The 24,771-nt window shown below is 36.4% G+C and overlaps 1 protein-coding gene across 2 annotated transcripts in view; it reads right to left on the minus strand.

Annotated features, from left to right (window-relative positions):
• The window catches only part of NUP155 (nucleoporin 155), a 69,309-nt gene that overhangs the window by 27,463 nt on the left and 17,075 nt on the right, over nt 1-24,771 (minus strand). For both annotated transcript variants that reach the window (XR_005019399.1, XM_036848168.1), the window contains exons 7-19: nt 16,053-16,158; nt 15,133-15,206; nt 14,728-14,819; nt 12,678-12,775; nt 12,033-12,185; nt 10,468-10,568; nt 7,972-8,142; nt 5,507-5,617; nt 4,468-4,562; nt 3,288-3,376; nt 2,753-2,815; nt 2,083-2,230; nt 909-975 (exon numbers count right to left, since the gene is read on the minus strand). Coding sequence is in view for 1 of the 2 variants with exons in the window: in XM_036848168.1 (XP_036704063.1) it covers nt 909-975; nt 2,083-2,230; nt 2,753-2,815; nt 3,288-3,376; nt 4,468-4,562; nt 5,507-5,617; nt 7,972-8,142; nt 10,468-10,568; nt 12,033-12,185; nt 12,678-12,775; nt 14,728-14,819; nt 15,133-15,206; nt 16,053-16,158 (1,368 nt within the window). In the remaining variant the exon portion in view is untranslated. The remainder of the gene's footprint in view (nt 1-908; nt 976-2,082; nt 2,231-2,752; nt 2,816-3,287; nt 3,377-4,467; nt 4,563-5,506; nt 5,618-7,971; nt 8,143-10,467; nt 10,569-12,032; nt 12,186-12,677; nt 12,776-14,727; nt 14,820-15,132; nt 15,207-16,052; nt 16,159-24,771) is intronic.

The raw sequence follows: 24,771 nt of genomic DNA on the forward strand, positions 1-24,771 counted from the left end.
ATAAAGGGCTAGACACCCACATCCCTCCCCGCCCTGCTGCTCTGGTTTTAATGAGGTATAATTTACAGACAGTAAAATACACAAATCTTAAGTGAATACCTTGATAACTTTTTACATCTTTATATAGTCACCACCCAGATCACAATATAGTGTATTTCCAACACCCAAAAAAGTTCCCTATTGCCCCTTTTCTAGTCATTAGTCATTCTACCTCCTAGGTAACCGACCACTTTTCTTACCTCTATCATAGAATATAGACTGGTTTTTGCCTGCTCGAAATTCACACAAATGGAATCACATACTATGTTAAGTAAATACATTCTGATTCTGAGAAACTTTAAATCTTAGAACTTTAAAATAGAGTATCAGAGTTAAAAAGATATTTAGTATCTTTCCATTTTAAAAAGAAAAAAAGCTTAAAATAAATTGCATGCATACTTCACATTAAAAAAACCCCTTAATACCTGAATTTATGATAGTACAAATTTCTGTGTTTCTTAAAGCACTCTGGAAAGTAGGCCAATACATGGAAATTAGTGCTAGGTTCTTGGAGTTTGGGGGCATATAAGCAAAACATTAAATCGTAACTTTGAGCAGTATTAAGTATTAGGACTGATTCTACTTAGCCCTCATAACAATGTTATGAGGGAGATACATTCTCATTTTACTGTGAGATATCAGGCTCTGAAATGTTAAGAAATTTACTCATCATTAGTAAGTGACAGAGCTGAGATATAACTCAGGGGGTGAACAGTTTACTGGAAAAGTACACAAACATGTATATAAAGGAATAATCATTGCATGTTGTTTATAACATCAAGAAATATGAAACAATCTACTTCTCCGTTAATAACATAAACTGGCTCCATAGAGATAATGGAATACTGTTATTTATATAACACACTTACTGCAGTGATCTCTCTGTTGCCACTCTTGAATACTCTCTCCACAACTAAACTAGCATCCCAGATGTTTCTGGAACAAAAAATGTTTTAATGATTGTGCCGTAGATGAATAAAAGCAATTACAATACGTAGTAAATTCCTTTGTATGTGTTTATTTAGTTTTTAAAGTGTAGCAATGACTTCGTTTAACATTTTACTAAGTTATCCGAAAGAACAAAAAAACCAGGAAAATTTCCAAACCTGACAGATCTAAGTCATTTCACAAAATGAAATACTGTTGAAGAAAAATCAAAGACCCTGGGTAATAAATTGTAAACAAAGAAGCTTATAAAGTGAGTTCTGCACTGTTTCACATTTTTAAGCAAATGATTCATATGAAAGCATACATCTCAAATCTAAGAAAAACACACACCAGACATGATAATTAAGTGGATCTGGTAGAATGATTGAAAAATGGCTGTAATTTTTTATCCCTCCCTACACCTATCCTCTTTACAATATGACTCTGATGCCTCCCTTTTAACGAGGAGTCTATTTCCCACCTTTTGAATCTGGGCAGGCTTGGAGATGTCCCCCTGCCAAGTAAGTCAGGCAGAAGTGATAGTAGACCAATTCTGAGCCTAGGCATCCTGAGGCTCTCCAAGTTTCTACTCTCTCTCCTGGAACCTTGCCACCACAAAGACTATGATCCCTGACTAGCCTGCTAGAGGATGACAGACCATGTGGAGAACAATCCAGCTGTCCCAGCTGAGGCCATTCTAGACCAACACACAAACATAACCCTAAACATGTGAGAGTCCAGCCAAGAGTGACAGAACTCTCTTCAACCTCAATGCTGATTTCAAATGCATTGTGAGCCTAGCCAAGACCAGAACTGCCTAACTGACTTGCAGACACATGTCACTGAGTTACGGGGTGGTTTGTTACACTACATACTAGTATATGTAGATGTATTTTGAAGATATATATACATATATAAAACACAGTGACAAATATAGATGGTTAGACAATAAAAAAGCTGAATGACAGAAAACAATCTTATTAATGGACAAGTGAGCTTAAACTATAAGTAAAATTTAGTAGGGACAAATGACGTCCCAAATTTAAAGTTAAGAATGTTCAACGATACACAATAGAACAAGGTAAGTAATAGTTAATTATCCCATGGAAAACTTACCCCATGATTCGAGAAAAGTAAATGCAAATACCATTGTGTTTTCCAGAGTACACAATCTCTGGCCCAGCCATACAACTCATACTTGCGGCCTGAGTTGCGGGATTTCCCACAGCACACACTGGAGTTGACACGGCAGGGGGATGAACACCTTGTACACACGTGAGAAAAACAAATCTTAAAATTTAACCGAAAAATATTCAGAATTCTCAGTAATCCAAGTCAGTTGTCCCTAGACCCATAGGTAAAAACAATTACAAAAATACTGAAATAAATAGTTATTTAATTTGGTTTTCCTTGATAAGAAGAGAGATTTAGACTTGGAGAGGAACTCCCAAGTTGGCTTTCAAGTGTGGGCAGTGCAGGATGAAAAGGAAAGCAAGCTTGCAATCACTGCACCTTAATGCTAGGAGTAAAACAGGACTAATTATACAGTTCAGGGCTGGTAATTAAGTCCTGATACTCAAAAAGGGGGCTTTCCAGGTACACTAAGTAAAGGCATTCATGGCCAAATGCCAATACTTGCTTGGATGCCACTTCTATTAAACTACATTATTTTCAGGGGAATAGGACAAGTTAATCTTTCCCACTCTAAGCATTAAGAATAATAATTCACAATGTCAGCTCCTCAAAAAGTATAGTAGTAGCAACCTAAAACAAAGAAAAGAGGTACCTTGAGATGGTGTTCCCAAAAAGGATGGATTCAGGTATGTACTACCACTAGGAACAGGAGAACCTAAAAAGAAAGAAGAATATAAAGATTTATAAAATTATCTCCCAATTTTTTTGTATCTGATCAAAATTAGACACAGAAACTGTTTCTAAGCGTAAGAGTGAGGAGTGGCACCACCTATAATGTATTCAAGAATTAGGGACTCATTTCCCGGCAACTTTCTAACAATCCCCACTTTGGAAAACATTGAGGTGGGAGTTTGTTATTAAATCACTCAACTCTTTCCTTTTGAATAAATAACAAATGAGTTCTGTAAATACCACTGGTTATATCTTATTTTGTTTCCCAGTATACACTAAAGATTCAATATTAATATATCATAACACTAAGAGTCAGACATCTATAGAATTATTCCCTAATAATGCAGTAGCAGTAAAGAAAATACAATGAAATTTTTTATCCATTAAAATATGCTACAAAGCTTCTAAAATTCAACTCTATTAGAGACAGTTTCATTTCAATGTTTCATACTCACCAGAGTAGACAGGAGACCCCAGGATGGGACCAACATTACTCGGAGTGGGGAGAGTGGCTGGAAATCTCATCTGTGCTTCACCACCATACCTGTTTTTATGACAACAAGGGCTGAGTTTATTCAGTGAAACTATACATCTTAAAAGCTAGAACTGTTTCAAGTCCTGCTTAGCTTCAAAATAAATGCTTTAAACACTAGAGACTTTCCTGGTGGCGCAGTGGTTAAGAATCTGCCTGCCAATGCAGGGGACATGGGTTCAATCCCTGGTCCAGGAAGATCCCACATGTCGCAGAGCAACTAAGCCTGTGTGCCACAACTACTGAGCCTGTGCTCTAAAGCCCGCAAGCCACAACTACTGAGCCCGAGCGCCACAACTACTGAAGCCCACAAGCCTACAGCCCGTGCTCTGCAATAAGAGAATCCACTGCAATGAGAAGCCTGTGCACCTCAACGAAGAGTAGTCCCCTTTCGCCGCAACTAGAGAAAGCCTGCATGCAGCAACAAAGACCCGACACAGCCACAAATAAATAAACAAATAAATAAATAAATTTATATTAAAAAAAAATTAGAGACTTTAAATGCATTGTGTTGACAGTGAAATATACACAGATACATAATAAAATACTTATTTAGTAAATGTTGACTTCAAATTGCTAACAAGAAGAATCATAAGGGACTCTGGCAATTTCTAAAAAAGAGTGCAATGCATAGAATGTATTTAATATGTATATGGTACTGTAATTTTCATACTAGATTATGGTTAGACTACTCAAAAAATTCTTTTAAACAAAATTGCATTTTAAATTTATTCTTAGCTAAATATTTTCCAAATAATATCTCTTTGATACCAAGTTTTCTTAAGGTGACTCAATCTCTCAATGCAAATGATACACATAAAGCAGAACTGGTAGTGTTTGAGGAAGTAGAAAAGATAGATGAGATAATAACTGAGGTAGAAGACTAGACAAAAGAAGTTGGAGAAGAGAATCCAGAGAAAGAGTAACAATGCATAAATTATGCTAATCTAGTTGCTTCCAGTAGTATTATCACCTTTCCAATTTAAATTTTACTAACTTGCCTATATAGTTGCTCAACTGTTTTGCAAACCCTTAAACAACCACATTAGCCAATGCAACCATTAAAAAAAAGTGGCCAAGAACAAAAGAAAAGTGATATATACCTGAAGAAAGCCCGAGTGGCCCAAGCAGATACTTCTCTGTCACAGGCAGCAGTGGAACAAGCAAGAATAAGGCAAGTTGCACAGGCCTGGTCTTCCTGTAAAAAAAGAGTATCTTTCCTTATGTAAAACATAAACATTTCAAAAGAAGTTTTGTTTACTTCTGTATCCAGTGTTTCAACCGGTGCCTAGCACAGAGCAAGTACTTGATAAATATTTGCTGAATGAATGAAATTAGCTGGCATGAAAAAGGAGGAGTAAACACTATTGGTTTTAAAGTTTATCATAGGCACTGTTATTAAAGGATGTTCTCTTTTTCTTTTTATCTAGATTCTACTTTAGTTTCTGGTTTAGTCCCCCCTCATCCCCAGGTTTTTTTCTCATGGTGTTTTAACCTTTTAGAAAATAACAATAATAGCTAACATTTATTAAGTACTTGTCATGTGCCAGGCACTATTTTAAGAGGTTAGAGCATATTAATCCTCACTCCACATATTATAATTTAATACACATTTTACACATGAGGAAATGGAAGCTCAGAGAATTCAAGTAATCTACTCTGATGGTGGAGCTGGTAGTTTGAATTCAGAGTGTGTATATTTAACTTTGATCTGATATTCCTGATTTTAAACTAAGCATTCCCAGTTTTACCTCATCATTTCTAGTTGTGGCTTTAAAATACTAAAGTCCCCATCATTACTGCCTCAAGTATTTTCCTCATGTCATTAAGCAAAAAAAAAAAGTTTTTAATTAAAAAAGTTATTTATCTACAAATATCTTGTCCTTTTAATAAAAATACATTCATCATATAATTTGAACATCACACTCTTACTAGTACACTTTAATGATAAGAATTTATCAAAGACAGAACAAAAATCTGAGCATTTGCCATAAACTCTTATAGCATATTAATACTGCTCCCAAGTACCAGTACACATACAGTGATTAAGGCAAAGAAAGGAAGACTGGTATTAATCACAGTATTTTGATCCTAACTTACATAATACCATCACAATTAAAAAAAAAAGGTACAAATAATTACCTGATGTAATTTAAAGAATCTTTCAATCTCTTCTCCATCTCCACCCACATTACTCACAAGTAGATGCCTCAGTTGATCTACAGGTCTAAGTTTATGAAACATAAGACTCCCCTAAGAAGTTAAAAAAAGAAAGAGGACGAATAATAGATTTATCAAGCATGGCTAGTAGCAACTGACCTTGCTACCTTATTTAATAAAAGCAATGAAACAAAAAAATAACTTAAAGAATAAGAAGTAAACTGGTCAAAAAGATCATCTACATTTCAATTCCTAACCTATACTAGATCTATATACCCATGCAGAAAACTTAATAAGAGAACACTGCCCCTCCCCCTTAAAAAAGTAAAGCAAAAGGGTGCAGGCTCTGTCAGACACAAACATATTATAAACCTTTATCTTATGCATGGTATTAGCACATGAATAAAGAGTCAGATAAGTGGAACAAAATAGAAGGCTCTGATATAGGCTCAAGTAAACACTAGAATTTAATATATGATAAAAGCTGCCCCTCAGGGCTTCCCTGGTGGCACAGTGGTTGAGAGTCTGCCTGCCAATGCAGGGGACACGGGTTCGAGCCCTGGCCTGGGAAGATCCCACATGCCGTGGAGCGACTGGGCCCGTGAGCCACAATTGCTGAGCCTGCGCGTCTGGAGCCTCTGCTCCGCAACAAGAGAGGCCGCGATAGTAAGAGGCCCACGCACCGCGATGAAGAGGGGCCACCGCTTGCCACAACTAGAGAAAGCCCTCGCACAGAAACGAAGACCCAACACAGCCATAAATAAATAAATAAATAAAAATTAAAAAAAAACAAAGCTGCCCCTCAAACTAAAGGATCAAAGTTAGATTATTCATTAATCATGTTGGCACAAGTATGTCCACTTTGGAAAAAAATGAAGCTAGATCCATACTCATACTTAAAACAGGATAAATTCCAAACAGACAGGACAAAATAAAACTGTAACAGTACTGGAAGAAACTCTGGGTGAATTATTTTATGAACTTCAGAGTGCGGACGGTTTTTTTTTTTTTAAACTTTAATAGAAATCCCCCCAAACAACTGAATATTTCAACTACTTATAAACTTATCCACATGGAAAAAAAAATCTCAATAAACAAAATAAGATGACAAACCAGGAAAAATGTTTGAGACTAAATCACAAAAAGTTAGTTTCCTTGACATATAAAGAGCCTCTATAAATAAAAAAGAAAAAGACAACTTAATAGAAAAGTGGATATACAATAGGAACAGATAATTCACAGAAAAATAAACACTAGAACAGACAGTCAATCTCACTCTTAATAAGACGACATATTGTACTTGCACAAGATGTAAGGAAACAAGCACTCAACATTCACTGATAGTGAATGTATGTATACAGAGAACCTGGCAACATCTATCAAATTGATAAATACACATACTTTTTGATCCAGTAGATGTAATTCTACAGCTTTACTCACACACAGGCAAAACAATATATACACAAGGTTGCAGCATTATTTTTAAAGGCAAAAGATGATCTATTAAGAGGGGCCTAGTTAAATATGGTACATCCATATAAAGGAATGCCTTTCAAATATAAAATAGAATGAGAGAGTTCTTTATATATTAATATGTAAAGATATCTAAAATGTATCTTTGAAACATAAAAAGCAAAGTATAAAACAGTGCATACAATATGCTATTGTTTGTTTATAAATATACTTGCATTGTTTGTATATTGATATAATAACATATCTCTGGAAAGATACAGATTCTGATGACATGGGTGTCTGTAAGGAGGGGACCCAAACCAGAAGGGAGATTTTATTGTGTATACCCCTCTGCTACCAGTGGAATTTTGTCAATGCATTGCTACTCAAAAAATAAATATTAAAAAATTGTTTTTTTAACAAGTGAGGACTACATGATAAGAAATAAACATAGCTTGTTTTACTAATTTTATGCTGAATACTGTTGATAGAAATGCTACTTTAGAAAAAGTATAATATCCATACTTTATAAACAGCAAGTTTTTGGGACTTCCCTGGTGGCGCAGTGGTTAAGAATCCACCCGCCAATGCAGTGGACACAGGTTTGAGCCCTGGCCCAGGAAGATCCCACATGCCGCAGAGCAACTACTGAGCCTGCGCTCTAGAGCTCTAGAGCCCGCAAGTCACAACTACTGAGCCCGCGTGCCACAACTACTGAAGCCTGTGTGCCTAGACTCCGTGCTCCACAACAAAGAGAGGCCATCACAATGAGAAGCCTGTGCACTGAAATGAAGAGTAGCTCCCCCTTGCCACAACTAGAGAAGGCCCGCATTTTTGGTATTTATAAACTATTCCTTAAGAATATTTTAAGAATAAACATTCCTAAGTACTTAGGTAAACGACTCTATTAAGCAACTACTGCAGAATACTTTGACCAAAATGTTAAATATGGCTTCTCTTCTTTTTCTCTCCACCTTAACAGATGATGTACATACCTGTGCTGAGAGGAGAACAAACTTCTTTGGAGGCAACATGTGCTGCTGTACAACAACTGGTGAGTCAGTTATGGGAATATGATCCTTATTTAAGGGTGTGATTATCTTATCTACTTTGAACTCATCTATTGCAGAAAGAGCCCAGGAATGACCATCAACACGAGTAGTCATCTATGTAGAAGAAATAAACGTTTTATACATATTATTAAAGTTACATGAGGCAAAACCTTCTAAAAAGAAAAATAATACAATCTTTAAATAATGTAGGGTTTAACAGATTAATAATAATACATTAGCACGAATATTCTCAAAAGTCTGTATTTAATTTTCTAATGTCTATTCTTTTAATCAGGCATCTTCTATGATAGTAAATCTTTTCATACCAGAAGACAAAGGCAAAATTTTCTTAGGATAAACTATAAATAGTATTTACTAAAATTACAATTTTTTCAATAACTGAAGACTATACTTTCTACCCTCTTTCCAGGGTAAATTGATCTACACTGGTAGGTTCAGTGCTTAAATCTGCTGACATACAGTTTTTGTTTTCTTCTGAAGTTATATCTGCTTTCTAAACTAAGATACTCTCTAAAAAAAGTGTCTAGTCTTCTAAAATACTTTATTATAAAAAATTTTAAGCATTAATAAAATGTTGAAAGTACAATAAATGTCCATATGCCTGATACCTAGATTCAACAATTGATAGCATTTTGTCCTATTTGCCTTCTTCTTTCTATATTTTTTCATTTATTGAACCATTTGAAAGTTATGAATATCATGTCACCACTAAATACTTTTGCATGCACCTCTTAAAAATAAGGATGTTTTCTAACATAACCACTATAATACTATCCTAACATGTAAGAATATTAACATTTCTCTAATACAATCTAATGCCCAGTCAATACAGAATTTTTCCATTGACCTAATGTCTTTTATAGCTGTTTTTGGGAGATCAGAATTTGATTAAAGTTCATGAGCTATATATATATATATATATTTAAAGTCCACATTTGTTTGAGAACTCAAGTATTATAGAGATGAAGTGATACAATGTATAGTATCTACTTTAAAAATAAAAACGATAGCTAATGTTTATCAAGTGCCTCCTGTGTGCCAGGTAGTGTTCTGAGCACCTTACACACATGAACTCATTTAATCCCACAACCACCCCACAGAGGTAGGTCCTATTAAAACTGCTATAGATTAGGAAATTGAGGACCAGAGACATGTTAGTCCTTTGAGTCACTTCTTTGAGGAAATAGAGCCAGATTTCAAACCTGCACCCCCTATCACTGTGCTCCCATCAAGACAGGGTTTATATCTTCCTGAGTTCTGAATCCTTACAGTCTGTCGCATAATGAGGCCCACAGTATGTGCTCAGTAAAATTCAAAGGATAAAGAAAGGAATTTGAGAAAGGTGCTCCTTGCCTCCATACCTGCCTCCTGACTCTACTCCAGCTGTTTAGGCCATGTCAGAAACTTGGAAGAGCCCATTCAAACCATGCCCCCATTCCCAGGAATTGGTTCTTCCTCCTCCCATCTACACACACCTTTTCCCACTCCCCCTAACCAGAAGGGTTCACGTTTGAAAATAACCAGAAGCAGCTAGTGACACTAGAACCAAAATGCCTTTAAAGAGATGGCTCCAAAGAGAGTCTCAGACATTCACACCCTAGTGGGGGTTGGTCTATCTCGTTTGACCAGCAGCCTCTGGGGGCAGGTAACATGAGCTATGCTAGGGCATCTAGGAGGACAGATGGGAGTGGAGTAGGGGACAGCAAGGGGAGTGAGTAGAGATGGCCTCCTCTCAGCATCTCCTGGGCTGGGGGCTGGGGTGGGTGGCCTAGGTGTGGGATTGGGCCAGGATAGGCTGGGGCCGCACCTCTCACCCAGGACCTCTCCGCTGACTTCGTGGTATACGTGATATTTACTTTTAAAACACAATCATGTGTTTGTGTGTATACATTTATATATGTGGGGAAGAGATATGAAACAAGATGGAGAAATGGGTAATTTCTTAATGTGGGATTCAGTTTACCATTCTATTTTTTGCATATGTTTGAAATTTTCTATAATTAAAAGAAAAAACGTTAAATATTTAGGCGGAACTACAAATTAAAGAGATCATAAGGATAAAATTCTAAGTCATAACTATAATGGATGGCCTCAAAATAACTAAAAATATAATATATTTAAGTGGGACAAAGATCATTTCAGAAAAGATATAGGCATTTTCAGGTACATTATGAAGAACATTCTAAAAGGGTTCCAATGTTTTTGTTAAAGGTTTTTTTAACGAGTACCATAATGACTTCTAATCTCACAGAGGAAAAACAAAAAATTAACAGTATATACTTCTTTTCAGTATGACTGCTAATCATATAAGATTATTAGAAGCAAACAGTAATAAATCAGAAGATAAAGTTCCTCATAATTTTATTCTTCACTTAAAATTATGTAAAAAATTCTTTATAATCTCTCAGGATAACTTACCTGGGTTTCCATCATTGGCTTTTGGAAAGGAAATGTATCATGGTTGACACACCACAAAATGTCATTATCTTCATTTTCTGAGGCTGCCATCAGTAGAATACCTAAAAGGTTAATATGTAAAATCTTATATGATGTCAAATAATATATACCCTCAATAATCATAATTATTATGATTATTAGTGACATTAATACAGATACATAAATATACAGCATTAATCTTTATAAACAAGTCGCAAAATAAACAAAAATAAATCCCCTAAAAGGATATATAATTAGTGCCAGGGTAGCATTACTAAGTGTTCTAGACCTTATACTGCACTTCTTTCAGGTAAACACAACTTTTTTTTTTTCACATTTTAACATTTCTAAAGTTACCATATGATCCAGCATTCCATTCTTAGGTATATAGCCAAAAGAAATGAAAACATGTCCACTCAAAAACTTGTACATAAATGTTTATAACAACATCATTCATAATAGCCAAAAAATAGAAACAACCCAAATGCCCACCAAATTATAATGTGGTACACTCACACAATGAAATATTATTCAGCAAAAAAAAAAAAAAAAAGAAAAAAAAAAGAACCTGCTACAATAGATAAAGCTTGAAAGCATTATGCTAAGTGAAAGAAGCCAGTCCTGTATTTTCCAACTCCATTTAAATGAAATGTCCCAAAGAGGCAAATCCATAGAAACAGAAAGCAGACTAGTGATTTCCCAGGGCTGGGAGAAGGGGGAAATAGGGAGTGACAGCTAATGGGTACAGGGTTTCTTTCTGCAGTGATGAAAATGTTCCGAAATTAGATAGTAGTGATGGTTGTACAACTCCGTGAATAAACTAAACACTAATAGACTGCACATTTTAAAAGGTATGTAAATTATATCTCAATTAAAGCTGTTATTAAAAATGTTATGAAGGTACATGATATAATGTACTTGAAAAAATTCTATTTGTAAAGGAAAGTTTAATTTGGGTGTTGAAAAATAAAATATTAGAAGACACAGTAGAATAAGCAGAGAAAGGGCTTTAAAATGATTAGAAAATAAAAACAAATTGTTTTACAAATGCTTTCTCATATTGGGGAAAACCACATACAGATTTTTCAAGTTTTGATGTTTAACTAGAATCTCATTTTTTAAACTTAATTATGAATCCAAAAGAGTTTGTTATTAACATTTCATATTTTGACAGGCAAAACTCTCCATATCCATAAAGACACTGACAAAGCAGGCGTGCTATCAGGAGAGTCATTTTAAGTTTATAACAGTTTATAACTGTTTATAACAGTTTATAACACTGATTTTGACCAGTGAGTTCATGTACAAGGCTTATAAAACAATTTTAAAAGTACTTAGATATTTTAAAAAACTATATTTTTAATATATATGCCAATGAAAAATGTGAAATATAAGCTAATATAAAAAAAGAGTTCCTGGATTAAAAAAACCCAAAACATCCTGAACTTCATTGGAAATCTCTGTTATTTTCAAATGCCTCAAAATGCATTCTAATTTTAATAATTTTAAGAATCTAATATTAAATCTGATAGTATTTCAGAATTTACCTTTACTATAAAGAGCTTTATGTACTTTTGAAGGCTTTTCCACCGTTGAAGATGCTGAGAATCCAGGAGGTAAGCGGATGTGGACCAGTGTCAATGTATTAGGGCGTGCCCATGGCTGTCTGAACGGACAAGTGTTGAAATATAGTCTTACACCTGATGATGGGGTAAAATTATCCATCATTAACAGGAAATAAAAGACATGAGGTACATGTGTTGTTGAAACAATTCCACAGAAAAACACAGAACTCTGTTAAAGCCATATATCACTTTCCTGACTGATCTTAAATCACCATGCGTACTACCAGCTGAAGTGGTTTCTAAGACATCACTTGGAATTGAGAGGTAAATCAACACATTTCAGTAGAAAGAACCTACAAGTATAAGACAAGGGAGCCTGCGTTCCAGTTCAGGCTCTGTCACTAAATGTTAGCCACTTTACCTTTCAGGCCTGGTTTTACATCTATAAAAGGAGGAGACAGAGTGAGTGGAATCTTCTGGTTTTTCAAAAGCCTTAATTTTATGAATTATTAATACGGCTTATAATTGATACAGAAGTAAAAACATATTTTCAGTCATAAATTTCCAAACCTGAAGATTATAAAAAGTTATCACAGTAATAGCACAAATATAAATAAAACAACATACCTGCATGTGTGACAGCCAATAACTGACAGTCCAGTGATTCGGAGTTTTCAATCACTGCTATTTGAACAATTGGTTTAAAAACAGAACGATCTATGGTCCTAGAAGAAAGAAAAACTACAGTTTATTTTTAAAATATATCTACTCAATTACAAGGAATATATTCCACCAGGATTTTTACATGTTTAAATATGCTAAAATAGTTTAAGGCTACTTTTTAGGAAAGTAGTGCAAAAGCAGCAAGAACTGGCAAAAACCCTTGAATGTGTGTTCTTTACATTAATATTGTTAAGAGTAATCTTTTTTCAAAGACCATAAAAGAAAGCTAAATCCATTGGGTAAATGGTTAATGGGGAATAAGCTGTTCTTAGAGCATCAAAATATCATTGAAAAGATTACCACTAATTAAAAAGGGGGAAAAATGAACCTTCATAATGGTGAGATCTGGTGAATACCACCTTAACCAAGTGTTCATAATAGGAAAACTGGTACTATGGGCCTCTTAATGTAATACTGTAAGAAGTTCGCATCATGTATGTGATATTGGCTAAAAACAATATTATCCTGGGACTTCCCTGGTGGCGCAGTGGATAAGACTCTGTGCTCCCAAAGCTAGGGGCCTGGATTTGATCCCTGGTCAGGGAACTAGATCCCACACACATGCTGCAACTATGAGTTCTCATGCCACAATTAAGGAGGCCTCGTGCCACAACTAAGGAGCCCTGGAGCCGCAACTAAGACCTGGCAAAACCAAATAAATAAATAAATAAGTAAATAAATAAACAAAGAACAATATTACCCTGAATCTATAGATAAGGAAAAAAAAATTCAGAAAATGGGATATTCTACAAATAACTCTCCTGCCCCTCCCCACTAAATGTCAACATTTGAAAAAGGCAGTAAGAGGTCCATTTTATATTAAAGAGACTAATGAGCAACGCAGCTCATGTGCTCTGGCTGAATGTGGAGAAAAATGTAAAGAAAAACAGCTATGAAAGATTTGGGGGACTACTGAGTAATTTTAATATGGACTATATAATTAGGATAACATTATAAAATTATTAATTTTTTCGGTGTGGTAATGATAATGTAGTATATGAGAGCTTAGGAGATGGAAGCTGAAGGATTTAAGGGTGAAAGTCATGTCTGCAACTTACTTTCAAATAGGTCTTAAGAGTGAGCAAATAAGGCAAAATGTTAACAACTGGTGAATTTAGATAAAGGGTATATCAGATTTTATCATGCTATTCTCTTCATTTTTCTGCGGATTTGAAAAAATCTTTCCCAAAAAAATTAGGAGAAGAAAAAGGAAACTTTGTTTCAAATTGCCTGCCTTGAGAATTTTTTGGTCATTGAAGACCAAGGAAAACATGCTATCACTAGGATAGCTGATTGTAGCAGTGACCCAGGCACACAGAAAACAGAAACTGAAAATCTGAGGTCTTTGTTAGGTGAAGAGAATTTCTGCAGCTAAGTCACTTGTGACATATGCAAATAGCAGTGTACAGTGTCTGAAAACTTGGCTTTTAGGTTGGATATCAGCACTTACTTAGGAGTTAGACCTCAGGCAAATCATAACATCCCTTAGTTTTAGTTTCCTCAAGAATACAGTGAGGCTAATACAACTGTGAAATCCTGTATTTCCCGAAACGTACTTGTGTCCGTTATCAGACCAATGAAACTACCATGTAGACCTGTTAAAAGGGTGGAGTAGTTACAAAAGGGGAAACTTTGAGACTTGCAGTTTCCTAGTCATAATACCTATAATGCCCGCATAGACCACTTAGAGAATAATTTCAAACTCCAAGGAAAATCACAGGTCAAGCTGTCCTTTACGCTGTAAAACCAGTCTCCCTTATGTTTCAAACCATCCAACATGAGAATAAAAGGAAGCATTGCTAGCAACTGTTTCAAACATAACCTACGATGTCACCTCCTTCAACGTTTCTTATTTTCTGGAGATATTTCGAGGAGGAAATAATTTTAGTATACTGCATATAAATAATATAATTATGCCTGCAAATGAAATGCCTGAGAATAAATTACATATTACCTAGCAATGTTTCCAGCAGCAGAAACAATAGAATTCTGTGACACTGAGGCAACTCTGTTCATTCCTTGTCCATCATGGCCCAAATCATACACCTGTGAATAAAAAATCATACCCACTTAAACATGATTATAAACTGTATATACTTTACAAAATAACCTTTTAAATAAACTTTTATTAAATAAACTTTTCCTTTTTAGGGATCCTTTAATTTTGGTACTTCATATAGGTATGAAAACATTCAGAGATTAACAATTTCATAAAAAGGGGGCCTTAAGAAGCGGTTTGGGTTTTTTTTGTTTTTAAAGCACACAGTTCATAGGAAAAGCCCAAGAGTGACTAAATCTTGTTCCTTAAAAACAGGGATGTTCTTCCCCTCTTATACGGTGGTATAATATTAATACTTACTTGTATTACTCCTTTCTCCGATCGTGTATATAAAATATTTCTTGAATTATCAATTGCAATTTGAACAATAGGATCTAAGAATAAGACAGAAGAAGAAAAAAAAAAACAGAGGTTAACAAATCAAACACAGTAGCCACTTACAACACATTAAAATTGCTGATTTACATTCAGGGCTTTTCTTTTGTTTTATGGGTAAGTCTTAGGGTAGTTGCACAAGGACAAAGCCAAGAAGCATTCAGGTCAGACAACATGCGAAAAAAAGCAAACATCATATACTGTGACTGGGTTAAGAGCATCACGAATAAGTTATTCTGTCCTTTAAATTAATCTTAAGCCAAACCAAAAACAAGTTCCAAGTTATTCCTTCATTCAACATTTAATGAATGTTTACTATATGCTAGAAACACATAAAATAATTATACCTGGTCCATTCCTTCAAGAAACTTCCAGCTTAGTTTAATAATTCATTGTGTAAAAGAAAATAATTAAAAAATTCAGTCATATTAACATTTTTAGATATATTTATCTTACTTTACTGAAGCATTTTAAAATTACTTCACCTGCCTAAATCTTTCAATTAAAAACTCAGATATATTCATTTTATGCTGGGAATTTCTTTCAGACCAGGCAAAACATGTATTAAATGTCTGAATGTCTAACTCTCTCACAAACACAGACACAGGTGGTTTAAGTATATATAGCTGTTGTAGACACATGTTCTATGGTGCTACATTTATAGGAACTTGGGAATAAAACTCATGCTGTTTTATCATCTCTTCTCCCTTTAAAAGATGATATGAATATATAACAAATACTGTTTAGTAAGAAACTGTTTCAATTAAGAATGAGAATTTCTGAAGAAAATGTTAGGTCAGTGATTTGTTAAAATTTTTTGTTTGCCAAATTTGTTTTCTACTCACCATCTTCTGAGAATGTGAACTGTAGTAACGAAGGAACAAGGAAAGAAAGTGCACTCTTTGAGTGGTTTATTTTCCTACACCTCTGGCTAAACCAGCCTGCTTCTGCCTTAAAAGAAAAAAATTGAAAGACATAAGACTTGTAAATGTAGGTACCTCCATCATAGCAACTATTATATACTCATGTTTATAAAGATTCTCAAATCTTAGTAAAATACCAATAATTGTAAACTAAGACATACTACTCAAAAATAAGTACTGAGGAGTACTAAGTTTAGTCCTGTAATTAAAAATAGAAAATGTATTTAATGAAAATCAAATCACTGCTCTCAATGAAATCGGCTATGTCTATTGCAGCAAACTCAGTAATGCTATGTTAGTGAACTCATTTTAATTATCTTAAAAACTCCTATTTGAAAGCAGTAAGGGAAATAATAAGCGTAGTTTATAAGTGTCAAAAGTACATAGGATAGAGGTATTTTTATCTCTTCCCACTACTGCTAAAAGGCAATTTAAAAAATAGTAGCCACCACCATCATAATCTACAGTCTGCCCCTCAATGATCGAGTTTTGCCATACTTAAATCTACAACAAAATCTTTTTTTTGTAGTTAACAAAACCAAGAGAAATTGGGTAAGTAAGAGATACAATATCATAAAAAAGCTAACCTCAGTTCTAATCCTATCTCTGCCACTAATTAGCTGTGTGCCTATGAGAATACTTGTCTTATCAGTTTCCTACTGTTTACCTTATGATAAAGGCAACAATACAGTAAAGGGGAAAAATAATGGAGCAAAGGATACAAAGACATTTCAGAGTAAACACAAATGACCAATAAATACATGAAAAGATGCGCAACCCAACTAGTAATAAAAAACAATTGTCTTCTATCTGACTGGTCAAAATTAATAAGTTATAAAATACCAGGGTTAGTGAGAGTGAGGAGGGAGAGGAAAGGGATACAATCACAGATGCCTGCTAAGAGTCTAAAACTCTTAAGAGGGCAAAATGAAAATAGAAAATTCAGTTTTAAATACACATATACTATAATACAACTATTAGAATTCTAAGTCTCCACACAAGAAAACCTCTACACGTGTGCACAAGGAAGCTTGCAAAAGAACACTTATCACGCCACCATTTCTGAAAGGTATAATAAAAACCTAGAAGTATATCAAGAAAGGAATTGTTCAATCATGTATCAATACATCCATTTTATGGACAATCATGCAGCAATCACAAAACATAACACATAGTCTATCTATCAGATACTGACAAGGAAAGACTTTCAAGGCACAGCTAAATGAAAAAAAGCCAGTTATGGGAATTCCCTGGTGGTCCATTGGTTAGGGCTCACCACTTTCACTGCCTTGGCCCAGTTTCAATCCCTGGTTGGTGAACTAAGATCCCGAAAGCCACACGGCGTGGGGGAAAAAAAAAAAAAAAGGCAGACAAAGGAAAAAAAAGCCAATATGAAACAAAACTTAAGTAATAATACAAGTAAAAAAATACATACACAGAAGTATACTATGTATTTGTATACGTGTATACACACAAATAAATACACATGTATTATCTATAGATATTTAAAGACATTTATAGGTATTTAGAAATGTATGCATCATGTTCTACAAGGACATACACAGAAATGACAATGGCTGTTACCTTTGGGGGAAGGACTGGGTTTTACACGTATGGTGTAGTCAGGAAGGACTACAACTTTAACTGCATGTTTGACTACTTTCCAAACGAATATATTAACGTGCTATATAATTAGAAGATAAAGACTAAAGCTTATCAGAAACTAACACAACACTGTAAATCAACTATACTCCAATAAAAAAATTAATTAAAAAAAAAAGACAAAAGCTTATCTATTCTTACTACATTAAGAGGGAGAGGGAGAGAGGAGAAGATGACAGAAGAGTAAGACGCGGAGATCACCTTCCTCACCACAGATACATCAGAAATACATCTACACGTGGAACTGCTCCTATAGAACACCCACTGAACGCTGGCAGAAGACCTCAGACGTACCAAAAGGCAAGAAACTCCCCATGTATCTGGGTAGGGCAAAAGAAAAAAGAAAAAACAGAGACAAAAGAATAGGGACGGGACCTGCACCAGTGGGAGGGAGCTGTGAAGGAGGAAAGGTTTCCACACACTAGGAAGCCCCTTCGTGGGCGGAGACTGCAGGTGGCGGAAGGGGGAAGCTTCGGAGCCACGGAGGAGAGCGCAGCCACGGGGGTGCGGAGGGCAAAGCGGAGAGACTCCTGCACAGAGGATCGGTGCCGACCAGCACTCACCAGCCCGAGAGGCTTGTCTGCTCACCCGCCGGGGCGGACGGGGGCTGGGAGCTGAGGCTCGGGCTTCGGAGGTCAGATCCCAGGGAGAGGACTGGGGTTGGCGGCGTGAACACAGCCTGAAGGGGCTAGTGCGCCACGGCTAGCCGGGAGGGAGTCCGGGAAAAGTCTGGACCTGCGGAAGAGGCAAGAGACTTTTTCTTCCCTCTTTGTTTCCTGGTGCTCGGGGAGAGGGGATTAAGAGCTCTGCTTAAAGGAGCTCCAGAGACGGGCGCGAGCCGCGGCTATCAGCGCGGACCCCAGAGACGGGCATGAGACGCTAAGGCTGCTGCTGCCGCCACCAAGAAGCCTGTGTGCGAGCACAGGTCACTATCCAACCTCCCCTCCTGGGAGCCTGTGCAGCCCGCCACAGCCAGGGTCCCGTGATCCAGGGACAACTTCCCCAGGAGAACACACGGCGCGCCTCAGGCTGGTGCGACGTCACGCCGGCCTCTGCCGCGCAGGCTTGACGCGCATCCGTACCCCTCCCTCCCCCCGGCCTGAGTGACCCAGAGTCCCCGAAGCAGCTGCTCCTTTAACCCCATCCTGTCTGAGCGAAGAACAGATGCCCTCAGGCGACCTACACGCAGAGGCGGGTCCAAATCCAAAGCTGAACCCCGGGAGCTGTGTGAACAAGGAAGAGAAAGGGAAATTTCTCCCAGCAGCCTCAGAAGCAGCGGATTAAAGCTCCACAATCAACTTGATGTACCCTGCAGCTGTGGAATACCTGAATAGACAACGAATCATCCCAAATTGAGGAGGTGGACTTTGGGAGCAAGATATTATCATTTTTTCCCCTTTTCCTCTTTTTGTGAGTGTGTATGTGTATGCTTCTGTGTGAGATTTTGTCTGTAAGGCTTTGCTTTCACCATTTGTCCTAGGGTTCTGTCCGCCCTTTTTTTTTTTTTTATATACTTAAAAAAATTTTTTTTTCCTTAATAATTATTTTTCATTTTAATAACTTTATTTTATTTTATCTTATTTTATTTTATTTTTTCCTCTTTCTTTCTTTCTACTTTTTCTCCCTTTTATTCTGAGCCGTGTGGACGAAAGGCTCTTGGTGCTCCAGCCAGGCATCAGGGCTGTGCCTCAGAGGTGGGAGAGCCAACTTCAGGACACTGGTCCACAAGAGACCTCCCAGCTCCACGTAATACCAAACAGCGAAAATCTCCCAGAGATCTCCATCTCAACACCAAGACCCAGCTTCACTCAATGACCAGCAAGCTACAGTGCTGGACACCCTATGCCAAACAACTAGCAAGACAGGAACAGAGCCCCATCCATTAGCAGAGAGGCTGCCTAAAATCATAATAAGGCCACAGACACCCCAAAACACACCACCAGACGTGGACCTGCCCACCAGAAAGACAAGATCCAGCCTCATCCGCCAGAACACAGGCACCAGTCCCCTCCACCAGGAAGCCTACACAACCCACTGAACCAAACTTAGCCACTGGGGACAGACACCAAAAACAACGGGAACTACGAACCTGCAGCCTGCGAAAAGGAGACCCCAAACACAGTAAGATAAGCAAAATGAGAAGACAGAAAAACACACAGCAGATGAAGGAGCAAGGTAAAAACACACCAAACCTAACAAATGAAGAGGAAATAGGCAGTCTACCTGAAAAAGAATTCAGAATAATGATAGTAAAGATGATCGAAAATCTTGGAAATAGAATAGACAAAATGCAAGAAACATTTAACAAGAACCTAGAAGAACTAAAGAGGAAACAAGCAACGATGAACAACACAATAAATGAAATTAAAAATACTCTAGAAGGGATCAATAGCAGAATAACTGAGGCAGAAGAAAGGATAAGTGACCTGGAAGATAAAATAGTGGAAATAACTACTGCAGAGCAGAATAAAGAAAAAAGAATGAAAAGAACTGAGGACAGTCTCAGAGACCTCTGGGACAACATTAAACGCACCAACATTCGAATTATAGGGGTCCCAGAAGAAGAAGAGAAAAAGAAAGGGACTGAGAAAATATTTGGAGAGATTATAGTTGAAAACTTCCCTCATATGGGAAAGGAAATAGTTGATCAAGTCCTGGAAGCACAGAGAGTCCCATACAGGATAAATCCAAGAAGAAACATGCCAAGACACATATTAATCAAACTACCAAAAATTAAATACAGAGAAAAAATATTAAAAGCAATAAGGGAAAAGCAACAAATAACATAAAAGGGATTCACCATAAGGTTAACAGCTGATCTTTCAGCAGAAACTCTGCAAGCCAGAAGGGAGTGGCAGGACATATTTAAAGTGATGAAGGAGAAAAACCTACAACCAAGATTACTCTACCCAGCAAGGATCTCATTCAGATTTGATGGAGAAATTAAAACCTATACAGACAAGCAAAAGCTGAGAGTTCAGCGCCACCAAACCAGCTTTACAACAAATGCTAAAGGAACTTCTCTAGGTAAGAAACACAAGAGAAGGAAAACACCTACAATAACAAACCCAAAACATTTAAGAAAATGGGAAGAACATACATATCGATAATTACCTTAAATGTAAATGGATTAAATGCTCCAACCAAAAGACACAGACTGGCTGAATGGATACAGAAACAAGACCCGTATATATGCTGTTTACAAGAGACCCACTTCAGACCTAGGAACACATACAGACTGAAAGTGAGGGGATGGAAAAAGATATTCCATGCAAACGGAAATCAAAAGATAGCTGGAGCAGCAATTCTCATATCAGACAAAACAGGCTTTAAAATAAAGACTATTACAAGAGACAAAGAAGGACACTACATAATGATCAAGGGATCAATCCAAGAAGAAGATATAACAATTGTAAATATTTATGCACCCAACACAGGAGCACCTCAATACATAAGGCAAATACTAACAGCCATAAAAGGGGAAATCGAGAGAAACACAATCATAGTAGGGGACTTTAACACCCCACTTTCACCAATGGACAGATCACCCAAAATGAAAATAAATAAGGAAACACAAGCTTTAAATGATACATTAAACAAGATGGACTTAATTGATATTTATAGGACATTCCACCCAAAAACAACAGAATACACGTTTTTCTCAAGTGCTCATGGAACATTCTCCAGTACAGATCATATCTTGGGTCACAAATCAAGCCTTGGTAAATTTAAGAAAATCGAAATCATATCAAGTATCTTTTCTGACCACAATGCTATGAGAGTAGATATCAACTACAGGAAAAGATCTATAAAAAATACAAAGACATGGAGGCTAAACAATACACTACTTAATAACCAAGTGATCACTGAAGAAATCAAAGGGGAAATCAAAAAATACCTAGAAACAAATGACAATGGAGACATGACGACCCAAAACCTATGGGATGCAGCAAAAGCAGTTATAAGAGGGAAGTTTATAGCAATACAATCCTACCTTAAGAGACAGGAAACATCTCAAATAAACAACCTAATCTTGCACCTAAAGCAATTAGAGAAAGAAGAACAAAAAAACCCCAAAGTTAGCAGAAGGAAAGAAATCATAAAGATCAGAGCAGAAATAAATGAAAAAGAAATGAAGGAAATGATAACAAAGGTCAATAAAACTAAAAGCTGGTTCTTTGAGACAATAAAATTGATAAACCATTAGCTAGACTCATCAAGAAAAAAAGGGAGAAGACTCAAATCAACAGAATTAGAAATGAAAAAGGAGACGTAACAACTGACACTGCAGAAATACAAAGGATTATGAGAGATTACCACAAGCAACTATATGCCAATAAAATGGACAACCTGGAAGAAATGGACAAATTCTTAGAAATGCACAACCTCCGAGACTGAACCAGGAAGAAATAGAAAATATGAACAGACCAATCACAAGCACTGAAATTGAAACTGGGATTAAAAATCTTCCAACAAACAAAAGCCCAGGACCAGATGGCTTCACAGGCGAATTCTATCAAACATTTAGAGAAGAGCTAACACCTATCCTTCTCAAACTCTTCCAAAATACAGCAGAGGGAGGAATACTCCCAATCTCATTCTAGGAGGCCACCATCACCCTGATACCAAAACCAGACAAACATGTCACAAAGAAAGAAAACTATAGGCCGATATCACTGATGAACATAGATGCAAAAATCCTCAACAAACTACTAACAAACAGAATCCAACAGCACATTAAAAGGATCATACACCATGATCAAGTGGGGTTTATACCAGGAATGCAAGGATTCTTCAATATACGCAAATCAATCAGTGTGATACACCATATTAACAAATTGAAGGAGAAAAACCAAACGATCATCTCAATAGATGCAGAGAAAGCTTTTGACAAAATTCAACACCCATTTATGATTAAAACCCTCCAGAAAGTAGGCATAGAGGGAACTTTCCTCAACATAATAAAGGCCATATATGACAAACCCACAGCCAATATCATCCTCAATGGTGAAAAACTGAAACCATTTCCACTAAGATCAGGAACAAGACAAGGTTGCCCACTCTCACCACTATTATTCAATATAGTTTTGGAAGTTTTAGCCACAGCAATCAGAGAAGAAAAAGAAATAAAAGGAATCCAAATTAGAAAAGAAGAATAAAGCTGTCACTGTTTGCAGATGACATGATACTATACATAGAGAATCCTAAAAATGCTACCAGAAAACTACTAGAGCTAATCAATGAATTTGGTAAAGTAGCAGGATACAAAATTAATGCACAGAAATCTCTTGCATTCCTATACACTAATGATGAAAAATCTGAAAGTGAAATTAAGAAAACACTCCCATGGTAAATGCACTGCAACAAAAAGAATAAAATATCTAGGAATAAACCTACCTAAGGAGACAAAAGATCTGTATGCAGAAAATTATAAGACACTGATGAAAGAAATTAAACATGATACAAATAGATGGAGAGATATACCATGTTCTTGGATTGGAAGAATCAACATTGTGAAAATGACTCTACTACCCAAAGCAATCTACAGATTCAATGCCATCCCTATCAAACTAGCACTGGCATTTTTCACAGAACTAGAACAAAAAATTTCACAATTTGAATGGAAACACAAAAGACCCCGAATAGCCAAACCAATCTTGAGAACGAAAAATGGAGCTGGGGGAATCAGGCTCCCTGACTTCAGACTATATTACAAAGCTACAGTAATCAAGACAGTTTGGTACTGGCACAAAAACAGAAATATAGATCAATGGAACAGGATAGAAAGCCCAGAGATAAACCCACGCACATATGGTCACCTTATCTTTGACAAAGGAGGCAAGCATATACAGTGGAGAAAAGACAGCCTCTTCAATAAGTGGTGCTGGGAAAACTGGACAGCTACATGTAAAAGAATGAAATTAGAACACTCCCTAACACCATACCCAAAAATACCTCAAAATGGATTAAAGACCTAAATGTAAGGCCAGACACTATAAAACTCTTAGAGGAAAACACAGGCAGAACACTCTATGACGTAAATCACAGCAAGATCCTTTTTGACCCACCTCCTAGAGAAATGGAAATAAAAACAAAAATAAACGAATGGGACCTAATGAAACTTAAAAGCCCTTGCACAGCAAAGGAAACCATAAACAAGACCAAAAGACAACCCTCAGAATGGGAGAAAATGTTTGTAAATGAAGCAACTGACAAAGGATTAATTTCCAAAATGTACAAGCAGCTCAGGCAGCTCAATAACAAAAAAACAAACAACCCAATCCAAAAATGGGGAGAAGACCTAAACAGACATTTCTCCAAAGAAGATATACAGATTGCCAACAAACACATGAAAGAATGCTCAACATCATTAGTCATTAGAAAAATGCAAATCAAAAGTACAATGAGATATCATCTCACACTAGTCAGAATGGCCATCATCAAAAAATCTACAAACAATAAATGCTGGAGAGGGTGTGGAGAAAAGGGAACCCTCTTGCACTGTTGGTGGGAATGTAAATTGATACAGCCACTATGGAGAACAGTATGGAGCTTCCTTAAAAAACTAAAAATAGAACTACCCTATGACCCAGCAATCCCACTACTGGGCATATACCCTGAGAAACCCATAATTCAAAAAGAGTCATGTACCAAAATGTTCATTACAGCTCTATTTACAATAGCCAGGACATGGAAGCAACCTACGTGTCAATCATCGGATGACTGGATAAAGAAGATGTGGCACATATATACAATGGAATATTACTCAGCCATAAAAAGAAACGAAATTGAGTTATTTGTAGTGAGATGGATGGAGTTAAGAGTCTGTCATACAGAGTGAAGTAAGTTAGAAAGAGAAAAACAAATACAGTATGCTAACACATATATATGGAATCTAAGGGAAAAAAAAGAAAAAAGGTCATGAAGAACCTAGTGGTAAGACGGGAATAAAGACATAGACCTACTAGAGAATGGACTT

The sequence above is a fragment of the Balaenoptera musculus genome, chromosome 3, assembly GCF_009873245.2.
Source record: "Balaenoptera musculus isolate JJ_BM4_2016_0621 chromosome 3, mBalMus1.pri.v3, whole genome shotgun sequence".
Taxonomy (NCBI): domain Eukaryota; kingdom Metazoa; phylum Chordata; class Mammalia; order Artiodactyla; family Balaenopteridae; genus Balaenoptera; species Balaenoptera musculus.